General features: G+C 36.8%; 1 protein-coding gene across 1 annotated transcript in view; it reads left to right on the plus strand.

The window, feature by feature from the left end:
- Positions 1-14508, plus strand: part of TTPA (tocopherol (alpha) transfer protein) — an 87307-nt gene that overhangs the window by 5384 nt on the left and 67415 nt on the right. The window contains exon 2 of the mRNA XM_006880528.1: positions 8304-8457. Within this exon, the coding sequence (XP_006880590.1) occupies positions 8304-8457 (154 nt within the window). The remainder of the gene's footprint in view (positions 1-8303; positions 8458-14508) is intronic.

The following is a 14508-nucleotide window of genomic DNA, read 5'->3' on the forward strand; positions in this document are numbered from 1 at the left end:
GATTGGCACAGGATAGAGCAGGGTTTAGGGCTGTTGTACATAGGGTCGCTATGAGTTGAAAACGACTCGACGGCACATAGCAACAACAACAACTACTACTTCTACTGTAGCTGCTAAGTTGAAGACAATATAAAATCCTATGGTGAGTGCATTTGAAGTAAGGCATTAAAAACATTAAGAAAATATTTGTTCCTTGGAGGCAAGAATGGCAAAGCTTCATCTCCCATACTTTGGGCATGTTGCTAGGAAAGTCTATTCCTTGGAGAAGGACATCATGCTTGGATAGGTGGAGGGATGGCGAATAAAAGGAAGACCTTCAACCAGGATGATTGGCATGGTGACCGCAGCAGTGGCATGGCATGAGTGTGTCAGAAATTGGCCAGGATAAGACAAGGTTGTCCATGGGGCTGATATGAGTCATACTCGACTCATCGGCACCTAAATATGATGGCAATAAAACAAATACATGTAATACTGATGTCAGTTTAATTGCTTTTGAAAAGAAGCTCATAAATGGAAAAGGAAATACAATTTAATTACCACCTCTGTGGTATGTATTTCTTTCTGTACCTTTTGTTTTCCTGAAGTATTTTCATTGCATCATGTCCTTGAAGAATTAGCTAGCAGGGCTGTGTCTAAATCCACTGGATAGAAACCAAATTTCTGTCTGTGAACACTTTGCCTTACTTTTCTGCCAGCTGGAAAGGAAAGGGAGAGGGTAAGAATGTGAAACTGCTGTTTGTATTTTTCTTTTGAAAATAGTGTTTGTATGAATTATGCCATTTTCCTCCCTCGTTTTAGAAGCTGAGAAATAAAACATAAGCGACTTGTTAAAAATCATATCCTTATGGAAATGGTCCTTGAATTTGGGTTGACTCCAAAGCATGTGTTCTCAACTACACTACACTTTCCTCTTCATTATAAAACAATAATAAAAAAAATCCAGCTGTAAACATTTATGCCTATTCCACATATTGTTATAAACCTCTGTATTTTACAAATAAAAAGTTTGTTATTTTTATTCCATATCATGAGTTTTTTTCTTCTTTTTCCAGGGTAAGCTACATGTCAGGGTTTAAGTCACAGTTCTCTAGATTGTCAAATCTTCCAGACTTTTGATGCCAACTTCAGGTTCATAGGTTTCCAAAACACCATTAGGCTTTATAATTAACAAGATAGTCTTGCAGAACTCACTGAAAGCAGTTATACCTATTGACATGGCTTATTACAAGAAAGGATATAAATAAGAACAAGCAAAAGGAAGAGAGACATAGGACAAATATTGAGAGGAGTCCAAACATGGAGTGTAGGGAGCTCTGGTGGCTTAGTGGTACGGAGTTGCACTGCCAACTTAAAGGCAGGCAGGTGGTTCAAATCGACCAGCTGCTCTGTGAGAGAAAGATGGGCAATCTCTTCCCGTCTGATTTTCAGCCTCTGAAAACCCATTGTAGGATGAGCTATGAGTTGGTTCTGACTCAAGGTATACAACTAAAACTGTATACCCTTTATAAACATGGTTTGAGTTACCTCTTACCAACTGTGAAGTGATATGTGCAGAGTATTGCCTATCAGGAAGGCTCACTTGAGCTTCAGGGTCAATGTTTAGAGGTTGCCACATAAGGGCAAGAGCTCTATTTGGGAGAAACCAAATTCCTTGCTATATATACTTTTAATATTTGTGTAGCTTTTCAAAGAACTCCCCAGCTTTCAAAATTCCGTAGACTTCTCCTGCTAATCTCATCATAATTCTTTCTTAGTAAAATTTAGCATTTTACATGTTATTTTTCATCTTTAAACTACTCTGATTGTTAATACTATTCATGTGTACTTGGCAAAAAAAAACAAAAACGAACCCAAAGTCATCGTTCCAAAAAGAATTGGTCGATGCTCAACATTTCAGGAAGTAGCATAAGATCAAGTACTGAAAGAAGAAATATAAGCTATACTGAAGACATTGACAAAAAACAAGACTCCAGAAATCTATGGAATACCCCTTGAAATGCTCCAGTAAATAGATGCAGCTCTGGAGGTGCTCATTTGTTTATGCCATGAGTATTTGCAAATATCTTTACACCCACCTGACTGGAAGAGATCCAGATTCTTACCCATTACAGAGAAAGGTGATCCAAAAGGATGAAAAAAAGTTGGATGATATTTTTAATATCGTGTGGAAGTAAAGCATTATTAAAGATTATTCTATCAGGAATTCAAGCTAGATTCAGAAGAGGCTGTGGAAACTTAACTGAAAAAAGGAGAATACCAGAAAAATGTTTACTTGCATTTTATTGTCTCTTCAAAGGTACTTGACTGTGTGGATCATAGCAAATTATGAATAACATTGTGGAGAATAAGAATTCCAGAACACTTAAGTATGCTGACGCAGAAGCAGTACCAGTCCACGAGTCTGTCATTCAAATAAAATGTGATACCGCGTAGTTTAAAACCAGAAAAGTGTGCATCAGGGTTGTAGTCTTTCACCATAGTTATTCACTTTCTATGTTGAGCAAATGATAAGGGAAGGTGGGCAATATACATAGAAGAATAATATAGTACCAGGATTGGAGGAAGAATAACAACTTGTGATATGCAGATGGCACAGTCTTGCTTCAAATAAGTGAAGGAGATTGAATCATTTACTGATGCAGATCAAAGACTATACATAGCATTTCATTTGGATTACATCTCAACATCAAGAAAACAAAAATCCTTGCAAACCACTGGACCCAATAAGCAGCATCATGATAAATGGAGAAAAGAGTGAAATTGTCAAGGATTTTGCTTTATTTGGATCCATAATCAGCATCCACAGTAGCAGCAGTCAAGAAATAAAGACATGTTGCATTGGGCAAATCTACTGTCACAGACTTCTAGAAAAGAAATCTTTTAAATAGCAAAGATGTAACTTTGACAACTGAGGTGTGCCTGGAGTCATGTTTTCTTCAATTACTTCATTGTTGTTATGTGCTATCAAGTTGCCTGTGACTCGTAGCAACCCTATGTACAACATCTCTGAACCCTGCTCTATCCTGAGCCAACCTTATTGTCTCTGACACTCCTACCCCCATTTCCCCAGTCACTGAGTCAATCCATCTCATTTAAAGTCTTCCTGTCTTGCACTATCATCTCTCCACTCTCCCAAGCATGATGTCCTTCTCCAAGGACTGATTCCTCCTTGCAACATGCCCAAAGTATGTCAGATGGAGCTTCAGAATCCTTTCTTCCATGGAGCAGCCTGACTTCACCCTCTCCAGAATGAATCTGTTTGTTCTCCTTTACTTCATATATACATGCAGAATATGGACAATGAATAAGAAAACTAAAGAATTGATACTTTTGAATTATGATGATGTTGAAGAATATTAAATATACTACAAACTGCTAGAAGAACAAGCAATTGTATCTTGGAGGTAGGACCACCAGAATGTTCCTAAGAAGTGACGGTGGTGAGAATTTGTCTCATGTAATTTGGGCATGCTATCAGGAGAGGCCAGTCTTTGAAGGAGGACATCACGGTCTTAGCAAAGCAGAGGATCAACAAAAAAGAGGAACATTCTCAAGGAGATGAATTGACACAGTGGCTGTAACAATAGGCTCAATCATAGCAATGATTATGAGCATGGAACAGGATTGGGCACTATTCTGTTCTTTGTAGAGCTGGACAATGAATAAGGATGACACAAGAATTGATGCCTTTGAGTTATGGTGTTGCAGAGGAGTACTGAACATCCCCTGGACTACCAAATGAACAAAGAGACAGGTCTTAGAAAAAGTACAGCCAGAATGTTCCTTGGAGGCAAAGATGGTGAACTTTGTCTTTCATATTTTGGAGTGTAGCTAGGTGAGGTTATTCCTTGGAAAAGGACATTGTGTTTGGAAAGATGGAAAGTGAACAAAGGAGATGGATTGATGTGATTTCAGCAATGGGCTCTAGTGTGTCAGAGATCATGAGGCTAGCACAGGATAGGGCAGGTTTTAGGTCAGCTGTTCATAGGGTCGCCATGAGTCATACTCAACTCGATGGCAACTAACAACCACAGTGACATGTAGAGATTTTATGAGTTGGAACTTCCTTACACCTAAAAATTGTAACAATAGTTGTACTAAACAAGCATCTTCCAATAAAGAATATTCATTTGTAACCAATTGTGGACATTTAATTAGACCTGAGAATCTATCAATACCACTTTATTTCCATAACCTTTTTACATCAACTGGACCGGAATGAAATATATTTGTCAGTAGAAAAATTATCAAATATTCATGCTTATGTCTTTTAGTTTGCAAAAGTTAACTGCTAAAGACATGAGAGTTGTGCATTTTTCCAAAAGTCATTTTCCCAAGTGTATGGATCCAGTTGTTTTATTAATGCTTTAACCCAGTCTTTCATTAAACACATTTCCTGAGTCACTAGCATTCTACAGAAATGAATGAAGTAATTACAATGACATTTTTAAAAGGCTATCTTGTAATGAAGACACAGATTTTAATATTCCAGGTAGAAATAATGACCATTATTTTTGTAGCAAATTAGTATGCTACTTTTGGTCTTTCCTAAACCATTTTAAAAGGATTGTATTTACATCTAAGGAAGTGATCAGAAAATAGTTAGCATTGTAAGTATTTCTGATACCCTCTAAGCCAGGGATGGAGCGACCCTAAAACTTTTTTCTAGAACTGAATGGATGTATCAGAATCTACAATGTGTCTTTTGTCCTTGCTGCTTTTGGAAACTCTATTTAGGTCACCAATTATTTCTTTGTTGGCAGATTTACTGACTTCTATCTTACCACACTATTGCATTTAACTCTTAGCAACACTTTATTTTTTAATTTAGTTAAAGTTTATTAAATGCAGAAACTAGAGAGACTGGGGAAGAGAGTGAGAAGCAAATCAGCATTAATAATGACTTGTCCTCCTCATGCCATAGTGCTGCCATCTTCTTCAGACATGGTTCCTGAGGCTTTTTGTATGCGTATCACTGTAATCATAAAAGCCAATTTTCAGTGTTTCTTTGTTAATAAAACGCTTAGCAAGTGTTTATTTTGCATTTAAGTTAGCTCTGGAACCCCCATTATACTAGTTGAAGCTTTAACTATCGCTCATGGCCAAATATACTTTCATGTAACTCCCCAAGGATGATATCAATATCTCCATTTTATATTTGAAGGAACAATCCTCAAAGGAGTTTGATATCCAAGATCACACAGAAAGAATGACACAGCCAGAGTTGTTGGATTTCAAGAAGTAGTTTGAGACAACGGTCCATGGGATCCAGTTGTTGCCAAAAGAGCAAGCCTCAGTGAGAGCAGAGATTTTAGTCTGTTTAATACTCCAACTTGAGTGCCTAAAACAATGCGTAGAACATTGTAGATTATTTTCTTATTAATATTTTTGAAAGTTAATATTTTATCATGTTTCGTCTAAGTGAAAGCTTACGTGGAAAATTATACTGCCATTTGACAATTTCTACATAAATTGGGCAATGACATAAGGGGATTTTTTTTCATGTTTTGAATTCTATTTTTTCCTTATTAACAATAGTGTTAAAGCATTGCCTCTGTCATGAGTAACAAATCACCCTGAAATTTAGTGACTTAAAATTTAACTATTTATTTGCTTGCTTTTTTTTTTTTTGCAGTGTGGCAGGAGTCAACCAGCATGGTTCCTCTCTGCTCAGCGTAGTTTGCTGGGAACCTCGCAGGAATAAGACTATCCAAGGGGTCTCTCATCCTTATCACATGAGTTCCTTATTATCACCTGATCTATTGCATGGTCTCTAGATTCCCAGAAAAGCAAAACCAGAAGTTGTCATACATTTTCATTAGGTTAGTCCTTAAAGTGACACAGTGTCACATCTGTCACATTCTGTTAGTTAAAGCCAGGCACAGAGTGAGCCTAGATCCAATGAGAAAAGAATCTCCACCTCATGATGGAGAGAATGGCATGCTAAGAGTTGAGGTATTATTGGAGGCCACTTTTTTAGATGTTTTACCACAGGTGTTAAAGCAAAATAACTTGGAATTTGGGATTAATTCCTATAATTTTTGGTTTCACAACAAGAAACCTGAATAAAGTCCTTACATATCAAGGTTTATTATATGTAATGCTAAGGTTGGGGTTTTTAAAACCTTATTTATATAATGCTTACCACTTATGCTAAACCTCATCTCTTTTTTTTAACTAAAGTTTTTATTTTAATTGTGATTTTTTTTTTTAAATTTTTTTTTTAATTGTGATTTTAATGAAAGTTTATGGGAAAGTTAGGTTTTCATTCATTCATTGTTGTACATTTTACCCCCTTTCCTCACTTCTTCTTCCTCCAGATCGTTTTTTTGTTTTTTAAATATTCATACATTGTTGCACAATTGCCTCCCTCCCCCAAGTCCTCTTTTCAATGTACCTCTTATTCTGGGCTGTGGTCACATGTATAATGCCTAATCATATATTCCTTTTAAGCAATTATTTCCTTCATCTGTTCCAATGCAATGTTCATTATCTATATACTCTTATCCTAGTCTCCTCCCAACTCCTCCCCCCACACCCCATGTCAGTGCTGCTTTATAAAAGTGGTGCTATGCAGTATTTGTCCTTTTGTGACTGAGATATTTCACTCAGCATAATTACCATGTTATGTAATGTTTTACAAGTTCATTGTTTTTCAGTGCTGTGTAGTAAGTAGTCCATTGTATGCATATACTATAGTTTATCTATCAATTTGTTTATTGATGGGTACTTGGATTGCTTCCATCCCTTTGCTATTTTAAATAACTCAGCAATAAACATGGTGTGCATTTATCTGTTTAGATGGTGGTCCTGTTTCTTTAAGGTTTATTCCCAATAGTGACATTGGTTGGTCAAATGGTATTTCTATTTTGAACTTTTTGAGAAAGCACAAAAGCACCTTGTATAGCAGTTGAATCATTTTACACTCCTACCAGCAGCATATAATCTTTTCACAACCTCACCAGCATTTATTGTTTGCTGCTTTGTTGAACTTTGCTATTGTTGCTGGGGTGAGATTATATCTCATAGTGTGTTTTTTTTTTATTTGCATCTCTCTGATAACTAGGGATTTTGAACATTTCATGTGTCTGTTTGCCATCTGAACGTCTTCTTTGGTAAAGTATCTGTTCATAGCTTGTGTCCATTTTGTGATTGGGTTGTTTACCATTTTCTTTTTGAGGTGCTTGGCATGCTATGAATTTTAGATATGAGTCCCTTATCAGAAATGTCATTACCAAATATTTTTTTCCAGTCTGTGGCTTTCCTTTATATCCTGCTAGAGAAATTTTTTTATGTGCATAGGGATTTGATTCTTAGAAAGTCTCGTTTATCTATTTGGTTTTTTCCTGGTTGTAGGTTAAATGTCATCTCTTTTTTTTTCTATATTTTATTGATTTTCATAAACATTTACAGAGATTTTGGGTTTCCATTCATTCATTGTTGCACTATTCTCTCTACCCTCCTCCCAGTTTATTCTTGTCCAAATGCCACAGTGCTTGTCAAAGCCAGTTCTGATTAATCTTCTTTGTCAGTGTGTCCTTTGCCATTCCCTATCACTCCTCCCTGAGAGAGACTTCACTCTGAGTCATAAGGAAAAGGGGATGGCGTATTCTCTTAGCTACTTCCTGCTGAAAAGGGACGCTGTGGGTTTCAGGGTGAAGATCTTCTCTCACTACTCTAAAGGGCCCCTTTGGCAGTAGGAAACACATAGACTATTATGGAGATTGATTTTGGAGTTTAGATGCACTCTTATTGATTGTGCTTGGCCGTACATGTTCATATCCTTGAAGATGTATCATGGGGGTGTTGCAACCTAGAAGACACAAATTTGACTAACAAGTTATAAGTACATGAGTCAAAAATTATGGAAAAGTAAAAGAAAAGATTCTTTCATTGTTTTACAAACCCTCCCCCAGGTCCCCTCCACCATGTAGCCCTCGCTCTAGTCTCCTGTGATGACAGAAATACCTAGTTAGATATCTCTTTTAAACAGTTTTCTCCCTCCTCTGTTTCAGTGCAGTATACATTATTGAACCCATCTTACTCAGTCTCTCCCCAACCCCAAGGACAGTCCCATTCTACAACAGTGGCATCATGTAATATTTGTCCTTTTGTGACTGGGATATTTCACTCAGCATAATGTTCTCCAGAGTCAACCATTTTGAATAATATTGCATAAGTTCCTTGTTTTTTAATGCAGCATAGTATTCCATTGTGTGAATATACCACAGCTTCTCTAGCCATTCGTTTGTTGAAAATGTCATCTCTTGATAACTATCATTTTACTTTCTTATTTTTAGTTACTAAAAAACTATTATAAGTGGAGAGAAGAATGTCCAGAAATAAGTGCAGACCTGCACCCCAGAAGCATCCTTGGCCTTCTGAAGGCAGGCTACCTTGGGGTATTGAGATCCAGGGACCCTACTGGCAGCAGAGTTCTTATTTACAGAATTGGTAAGTAAAACACGGTCTTGCTTCATTCCTGACTGCCATATAAGGAAGACAACATCAGCAATCCATACAGAAAGTTTCTATGAACCCATGGCTTTTAAATGTATTGTTATTATAAACTGACATCTTTGCTCTTTGGCACTTTAAAGAGGTCACTGACAGCAGACTTTTCTAATGCAACCCATCACATGTCCTTTGATTTCCTGGCTGGTGGTGTCAAGGGTCTTGATTGTAGATCCAAGTAAGATGAAGTCACTGATAATTTCTATCTCTTCTCCATTTATCATGATGTTGCCCCAGTGGTGCGGTGCAGCCAGAATTCTTCTTGGAGGCATGAATAATGAAAATTGGTCTCATATTCTTTGGGCATGTTTGTTAGGAGGTATTTGGAAAAGGACATCATGATTGAAAAGGTGGAAGGTCATCAAAGGAGAGGAAGACCTTCAATAAGAAGGATTGACACAGTGACTGTAACAGTGGACTCGAATGTGTCAGAAGTGATGAGATGGCATAGGCTAGGGCAGGGTTCACATCCAACGACAAGTAATAAAAATGTGAGGGTAATCTGTCACTTACAATATATTTGAACTACAGAAGGAAGGACTCTTGACTATTTTTTGTCTTTTGGGATTTGTTTGTTTTGTTTTCTGCATCTTATTGTTAGCAATATATGCAACATACAGTGTTGTTATTCATCAATTGCTGAAGTTACCATTCTCCACTATTTGTTGAAAGATAGTTCCATTTTAGGATTTACAGTTCACCACCCTGCTATAAAGCAGTCTGTGGTCTCTACTGCAATCAATTTTATGTTGAGATTTGTAATGAACAGAACGTACAGTAATCTTCAACACTAATGACATACCATGGCTGACCACACACACTCATTTGAGTGTCATTTCATCTCCAACTTCATTGTTAAGATTCTAATATTTACTTCCTTATATTTTGGAACTGTATTATGGTCTTAGCTTTTTATACCATTACAAACCACAGATTTGAATATAAGCCAAATTATTAAAACTGCTTGGACTGTAATTCCTGCAATATATATCCTGTCAACAAAATGATTAACAACAGAAGTCATACCAATGAAAGTTCCAGTCTAAAAAAGAAGATCAGGAAGGATCTAGATGGGAATACAAAGATGATCATTAAGGTCTTTGATAATGAATGGGGGAAATTGGTGACATAGCACTTGAAAAAGATTGTCTTATTCAACTATTTTGACATTAAGGATAAGAATTACATTTTGGAGGCAGTTAAAAGAGCAATTGGCATAAAAACCCAATTTTAACAAAGAAGGGATAAAACCAGTCTATAGGATGAAGTTGTTGACTTAATCCAGAAAAGGATGTCTGTGTGTTTACTGACTATGTAAATGAGAGCATTTATATTTTTTTTAAATCCTGGAAGAATGGGTAGAAAACTCCTTTGAAGAAAGAGTTGGCTCGTATCACTCACTCTCTCACTGTCCTTGAGTTTTCTGAGGTTGTGCATTGCACAGGAACATTGCCCATTTTTCTTGCACATTATGGCTCATGTAACATGGGTATAATCGGAAAAAGAATTTTTGAGGTCATAGAGGGCAAGAAGTTGTCAGAGAAAATTTTGGTGAAACGATTAGCTCAAGTTTTGTGGTTTTCTTGTTCTTTTAATAGAGAACAAATTACAGATAAATTAAAGCCTTCAGTGGCTTGAAAACATTAATCCAAAGTCGGTAGGTAGATTCAGGAAGCAGTGAGTTGTTACCTTGGAATATCTGAAGAAAAGAAAAGAAAAAGATAGTGCAGACAACTCTCACTAACTTGCTAACTGGACAATCTTACCATTTTCGGGGATAACCTAGATGATCTAGAATCATCTACAAGTTGAGGTATTTTTGGCAAAAAATAAAATGTCAATATTGTCCAACTCTTTTTCTTTTTTACTGGATTAATTCATTTTAATTTGTTTAAATTTTTTATATTTTTTTCTTATTATTTTAATGAACATTTACAGAGATTTTGGATTTCCATTCATTCATTGCTGCACTTCTCTCCCCGTCCAGCACCACCCCCCCCAGTTCACTCTTCTCTTTCAAAAGTAAAAGAAACAAATTATTATTTAAGTGAAAGCTTAATAAGACAGTAAGCAACAAATGCTGGTAAAGGTATCCAGCTCTTTATTGTTGGAGTATATTTTTTGGATTTTAAAATATATTTATTAAAATAAACCTGTAAGTTTATATGTATTGTTTTGAATAAGCAAAGACAAAGATTTACAAAAAGGCAAAAAACAAACAAACAAACAAAAAACACAAAACAAAACAACAAAAACCATAAAAAAAAGGTATCAGAATTACCTCAGAATTCATTGATAATATCTTTGGAATATATGTTGAAAACTCTCAGTCAGTAACATAATACTTGTACATTCAAGATTTTTTTGTGTGTGTGTAAATTCTAGTGATATCAATTAACCATGTTACATGATTGTCAACTATTGTCAACACCAAATTTCCCATCACAAACATGAACTCTCTGGTTTCTTAATAATGACTCCCCCTTTCTCACTTCTTCAGCCTTTGATAGCCACTAATATATTTGGTCTCTGAACATGTACTTCTTCTTAGTATTTCATATAAGTGTAACCATGTGATATTTAACCCTTCTTTATTGACTTATTTCACTCAGCATAGTGTTCCTTAAGGTTCAAGGAGCCTGTCTTTAAGGATTTAGCTTTTAAGCCATTTCCCCCAAATAGAACAAAATATTGGCAGTTTTGAAAATTGTAAAAAAATCATTAAAATGTCACATTGTCCTACATGGTCTACACTATGAAATAAGAGCAAAAGAAAGCAGAAGAAATAAGAGAAAATTACTTTAAAAAATCAAGGTTAACAATTTCAGAGATGCCTAGCAGGAAATACAAATAAGAATTCTCAACTGTTATACTGTAAGCCCCACTAGAGACCTGTGTGTCCCTTCTGTTATCTGTTATCTCCCAAACACTTAAGTCAGGGCCTGGCACTTTGTCAGTGATCATTTAACAATTATGCAGCCAGTAGCAAGACACTGCCACACGCTGAGGAGCAAGCAGCTCTTCGATCTGGCATAAGTAGGAGGCAGCATGGCTGAGAACTGAAGACACTGAGTCTCTCTCTTTTTTCTTTGGTTGCCCTTTATACTATTAGATCGTCCTAGTGCTTCTTATAGATTGCTGCTCTGTAACTTCTGTCCTTTTCTTAGGCTTGGGTATAATGAAAAATGGCAAGTTAACAAGACTTTTTTGTGGTACAGGTAAAATGATGAATGACATTCTGTGGTTTAATGTTTAAATGTACATGAACTTGAATCCAATGTCAGAGTTGGAAACTCCACTTTGCTATGTTCTAGCTAACTAGAAAATTGTGATGCCGTAACTACATTTTCTCATGTGTAAAATGGGAACAGTAAAAATCTATCTCATAGGGATGCTGAGAGGATTAAGTATAGTAAACCTCAGACCCATTGCTATTTCTCCCTTCCCATTCGCAGTGACCAGTGCTTATAAAATATAATTAGAACATTATTCAGTACATAGTAAAAACCAAACCAAATCTGTTGTTATTGAAATGTTTCTGGCTCATGATAAGTGATGTGTGTTACAGTGGAGAACGGCGCCACAGGGCGTCCTCAGCTGGAATTCTCACATACATAGATTGCCAAACTTTCCCTTCACTGAATGGGTCCAAACTACTAACCTTTGGGTTAACCCAAATGTTTTTTAAAAAACATTTTACCGAAATACTAGGGATTAAAGTTTATTTTATATATAATTTACACATGGGAGGTAATATTTCTGAGAGCGTATTAATAATGATCCATAGAAGAGAGATATTCCAAAGATTTTATTTTTTTGGTACTCCATACTGTAAATATTGTCATGGAAATGGGGTCAGAACAGTGCTTCCATAATAACTTGTTACGTGTAATAAGTTACCCTAAACAGAACTTTAACCATTGTAGATTACCCTATCTCTCAAAACTGACTTCATATTGATAATTCTTCAAAATAGTACACAATGTCTATGGAAAAATGGTTATTACTGAATGTTTTTGTTGTTGTTATGTGCCATCGGGTCACCTGCGACCCATAGTGACGCTATGTACAACAGCCCTAAACTCTGCTCTGTCCTGTGCCAATCGCACTGTCTCTGACTCACCTACTCCCATTCCCTAGTCACTGTATCAATTCATCTCATCAAGGGTCTTCCTCTCTAGCGCTGTCCCTTCACCTTCCCAAGCATGACGTCCCTCTTTGCACCATATAAAAAATATACTAAGACAATTATTTAACTTAAAGATGACTTTTAGAAGACCAGTCTGCTCAAGTGTCCGAAGATCACCCCAGGAATTGAAAAAACGGAGTAGGGGAAATGGAAACTTATCATCATCAAATAGGATCTGCCTCATAGCGGGCCCTCCAGTGGGTTTTCAGTGGCTATAAATCACACAAGAGGAAGTTGTCTATCTCTCTTACACAGGGCCGCTGGTATTTCTGAATAAGCAGATCACCATTACCTTTAAGTTAGCAGCACAACTCCGTCCAGCCAAGCCACCAGTGTTCCCTTAGAAGTTTCAAAAGGGCCTTAGAAACCCATATTTCAGGAGATTTGAAACTTTTTCTTATTCCGATTATCTGTTATCTTTCTGTACATTTTTTTGTTATTATTATATAGTTGTTGTTATTGTGTGGAGTCAAATTGGAACTGACCCAAAGCTGACCCTCCAACAGGTTTTCAGAGGCAGTTAATTGCCTGGGAGAAGATTGCCTATCCTTCTCTTGCGGAGCAGCTGATGGATTAGAAATGCCATCTGAAGTGCAGCACTGCTTCTTATCACTAGGCCAACATTTAAACCTAGTCATGGCCTCCCACTCAAAACAAAACAAAAATTCCTTCTCAAACCCTCCAGCCTCCAGGCCAGCATTCTTACCTCTCCTTCCTTTCTCAGCTGGATTTCTTTTTTTAAATTTTTATTGTATTATTTTTACATGTACCATTAAATCAGATCTGACTGGTACAGGAGGAGATTGCCCCTCCTTCTCCAGCAGAGCGTCTGATGAATTTGAACCACATACCTCTGGGATTGCAGTGCAGCATCTTGCCACTAGGCCACCAGAGCTCCCTTTCAGCTGGATTTCTTATGTTCACTCTCCACATTCTTCCACAGTTCCTCCTCAAATCATCATGGTCTAGTTTCATTCCCCCATCTCTTCTGAAATGACCTTTAACTAAGTTTCACTTCTAATGGATCTGCTTAGTCCTAGAGATCTTTCTTGACCCCTGAGCAGTGCTGACCACACAGGACCACTTTCTTTTTCTTGACAAGCCTTCTTCTCTGTTTTCTTTTTTGTTTTGTGTTGTCATTGTGGCAGTAGATATATATGCAACAAAATATTTGCAAATATATATGAGTCGCAAGCGACTCGATGGCACATAACAACAACAAAAATGTATTTCACATATATAGTTCATTGATACTATGCTTATCATGTTCAACTATCACTGTCTTTACCATTAACTAAGGAATGGGTACACCTTTCCTCTCATTCCATATGCCCCTGATAACCACCAACAAATCATAGTCTCTATATGCTTTGCTAATGTAGGTATTTCATATAAGTAGGCTTATGCAATATTTATCATTTTGCAATTGACTAATTTTACTCAATGTAGTGGTGTAATCAATAAACAATTGCACTGCTAAAACAAAGGACATTCCTCTCTGGCAGTCCAAATTCATGAGCCACTTCACAGAAGAAAGATGGACAGTCACTTCTCTTTCAGTTTATAGCCCCAGAAACTTCTAGAAAGTCAGCTATGAGTCAGTTCTGTCTCAATGGCAATGAGTTTGAGGTTTTTAAAAAAATGTTTCAGGGGAGCTCTGGTGGCCTAGTGGTAAGGAGCTGCAACTACAATCCCAGAGGCTCACGGTTCGAATCCACCAGATGCTCTGCCGGGGAAGGAGGGACAATCTCCTCCTGTACCAGTCAGATCTGATTTGATGGTACACTCACACAAAAATAATA

This window comes from Elephantulus edwardii, unplaced genomic scaffold (assembly GCF_000299155.1).
Source record: "Elephantulus edwardii isolate Elephantulus edwardi_28Jun2011 unplaced genomic scaffold, EleEdw1.0 scaffold00008, whole genome shotgun sequence".
Taxonomy (NCBI): domain Eukaryota; kingdom Metazoa; phylum Chordata; class Mammalia; order Macroscelidea; family Macroscelididae; genus Elephantulus; species Elephantulus edwardii.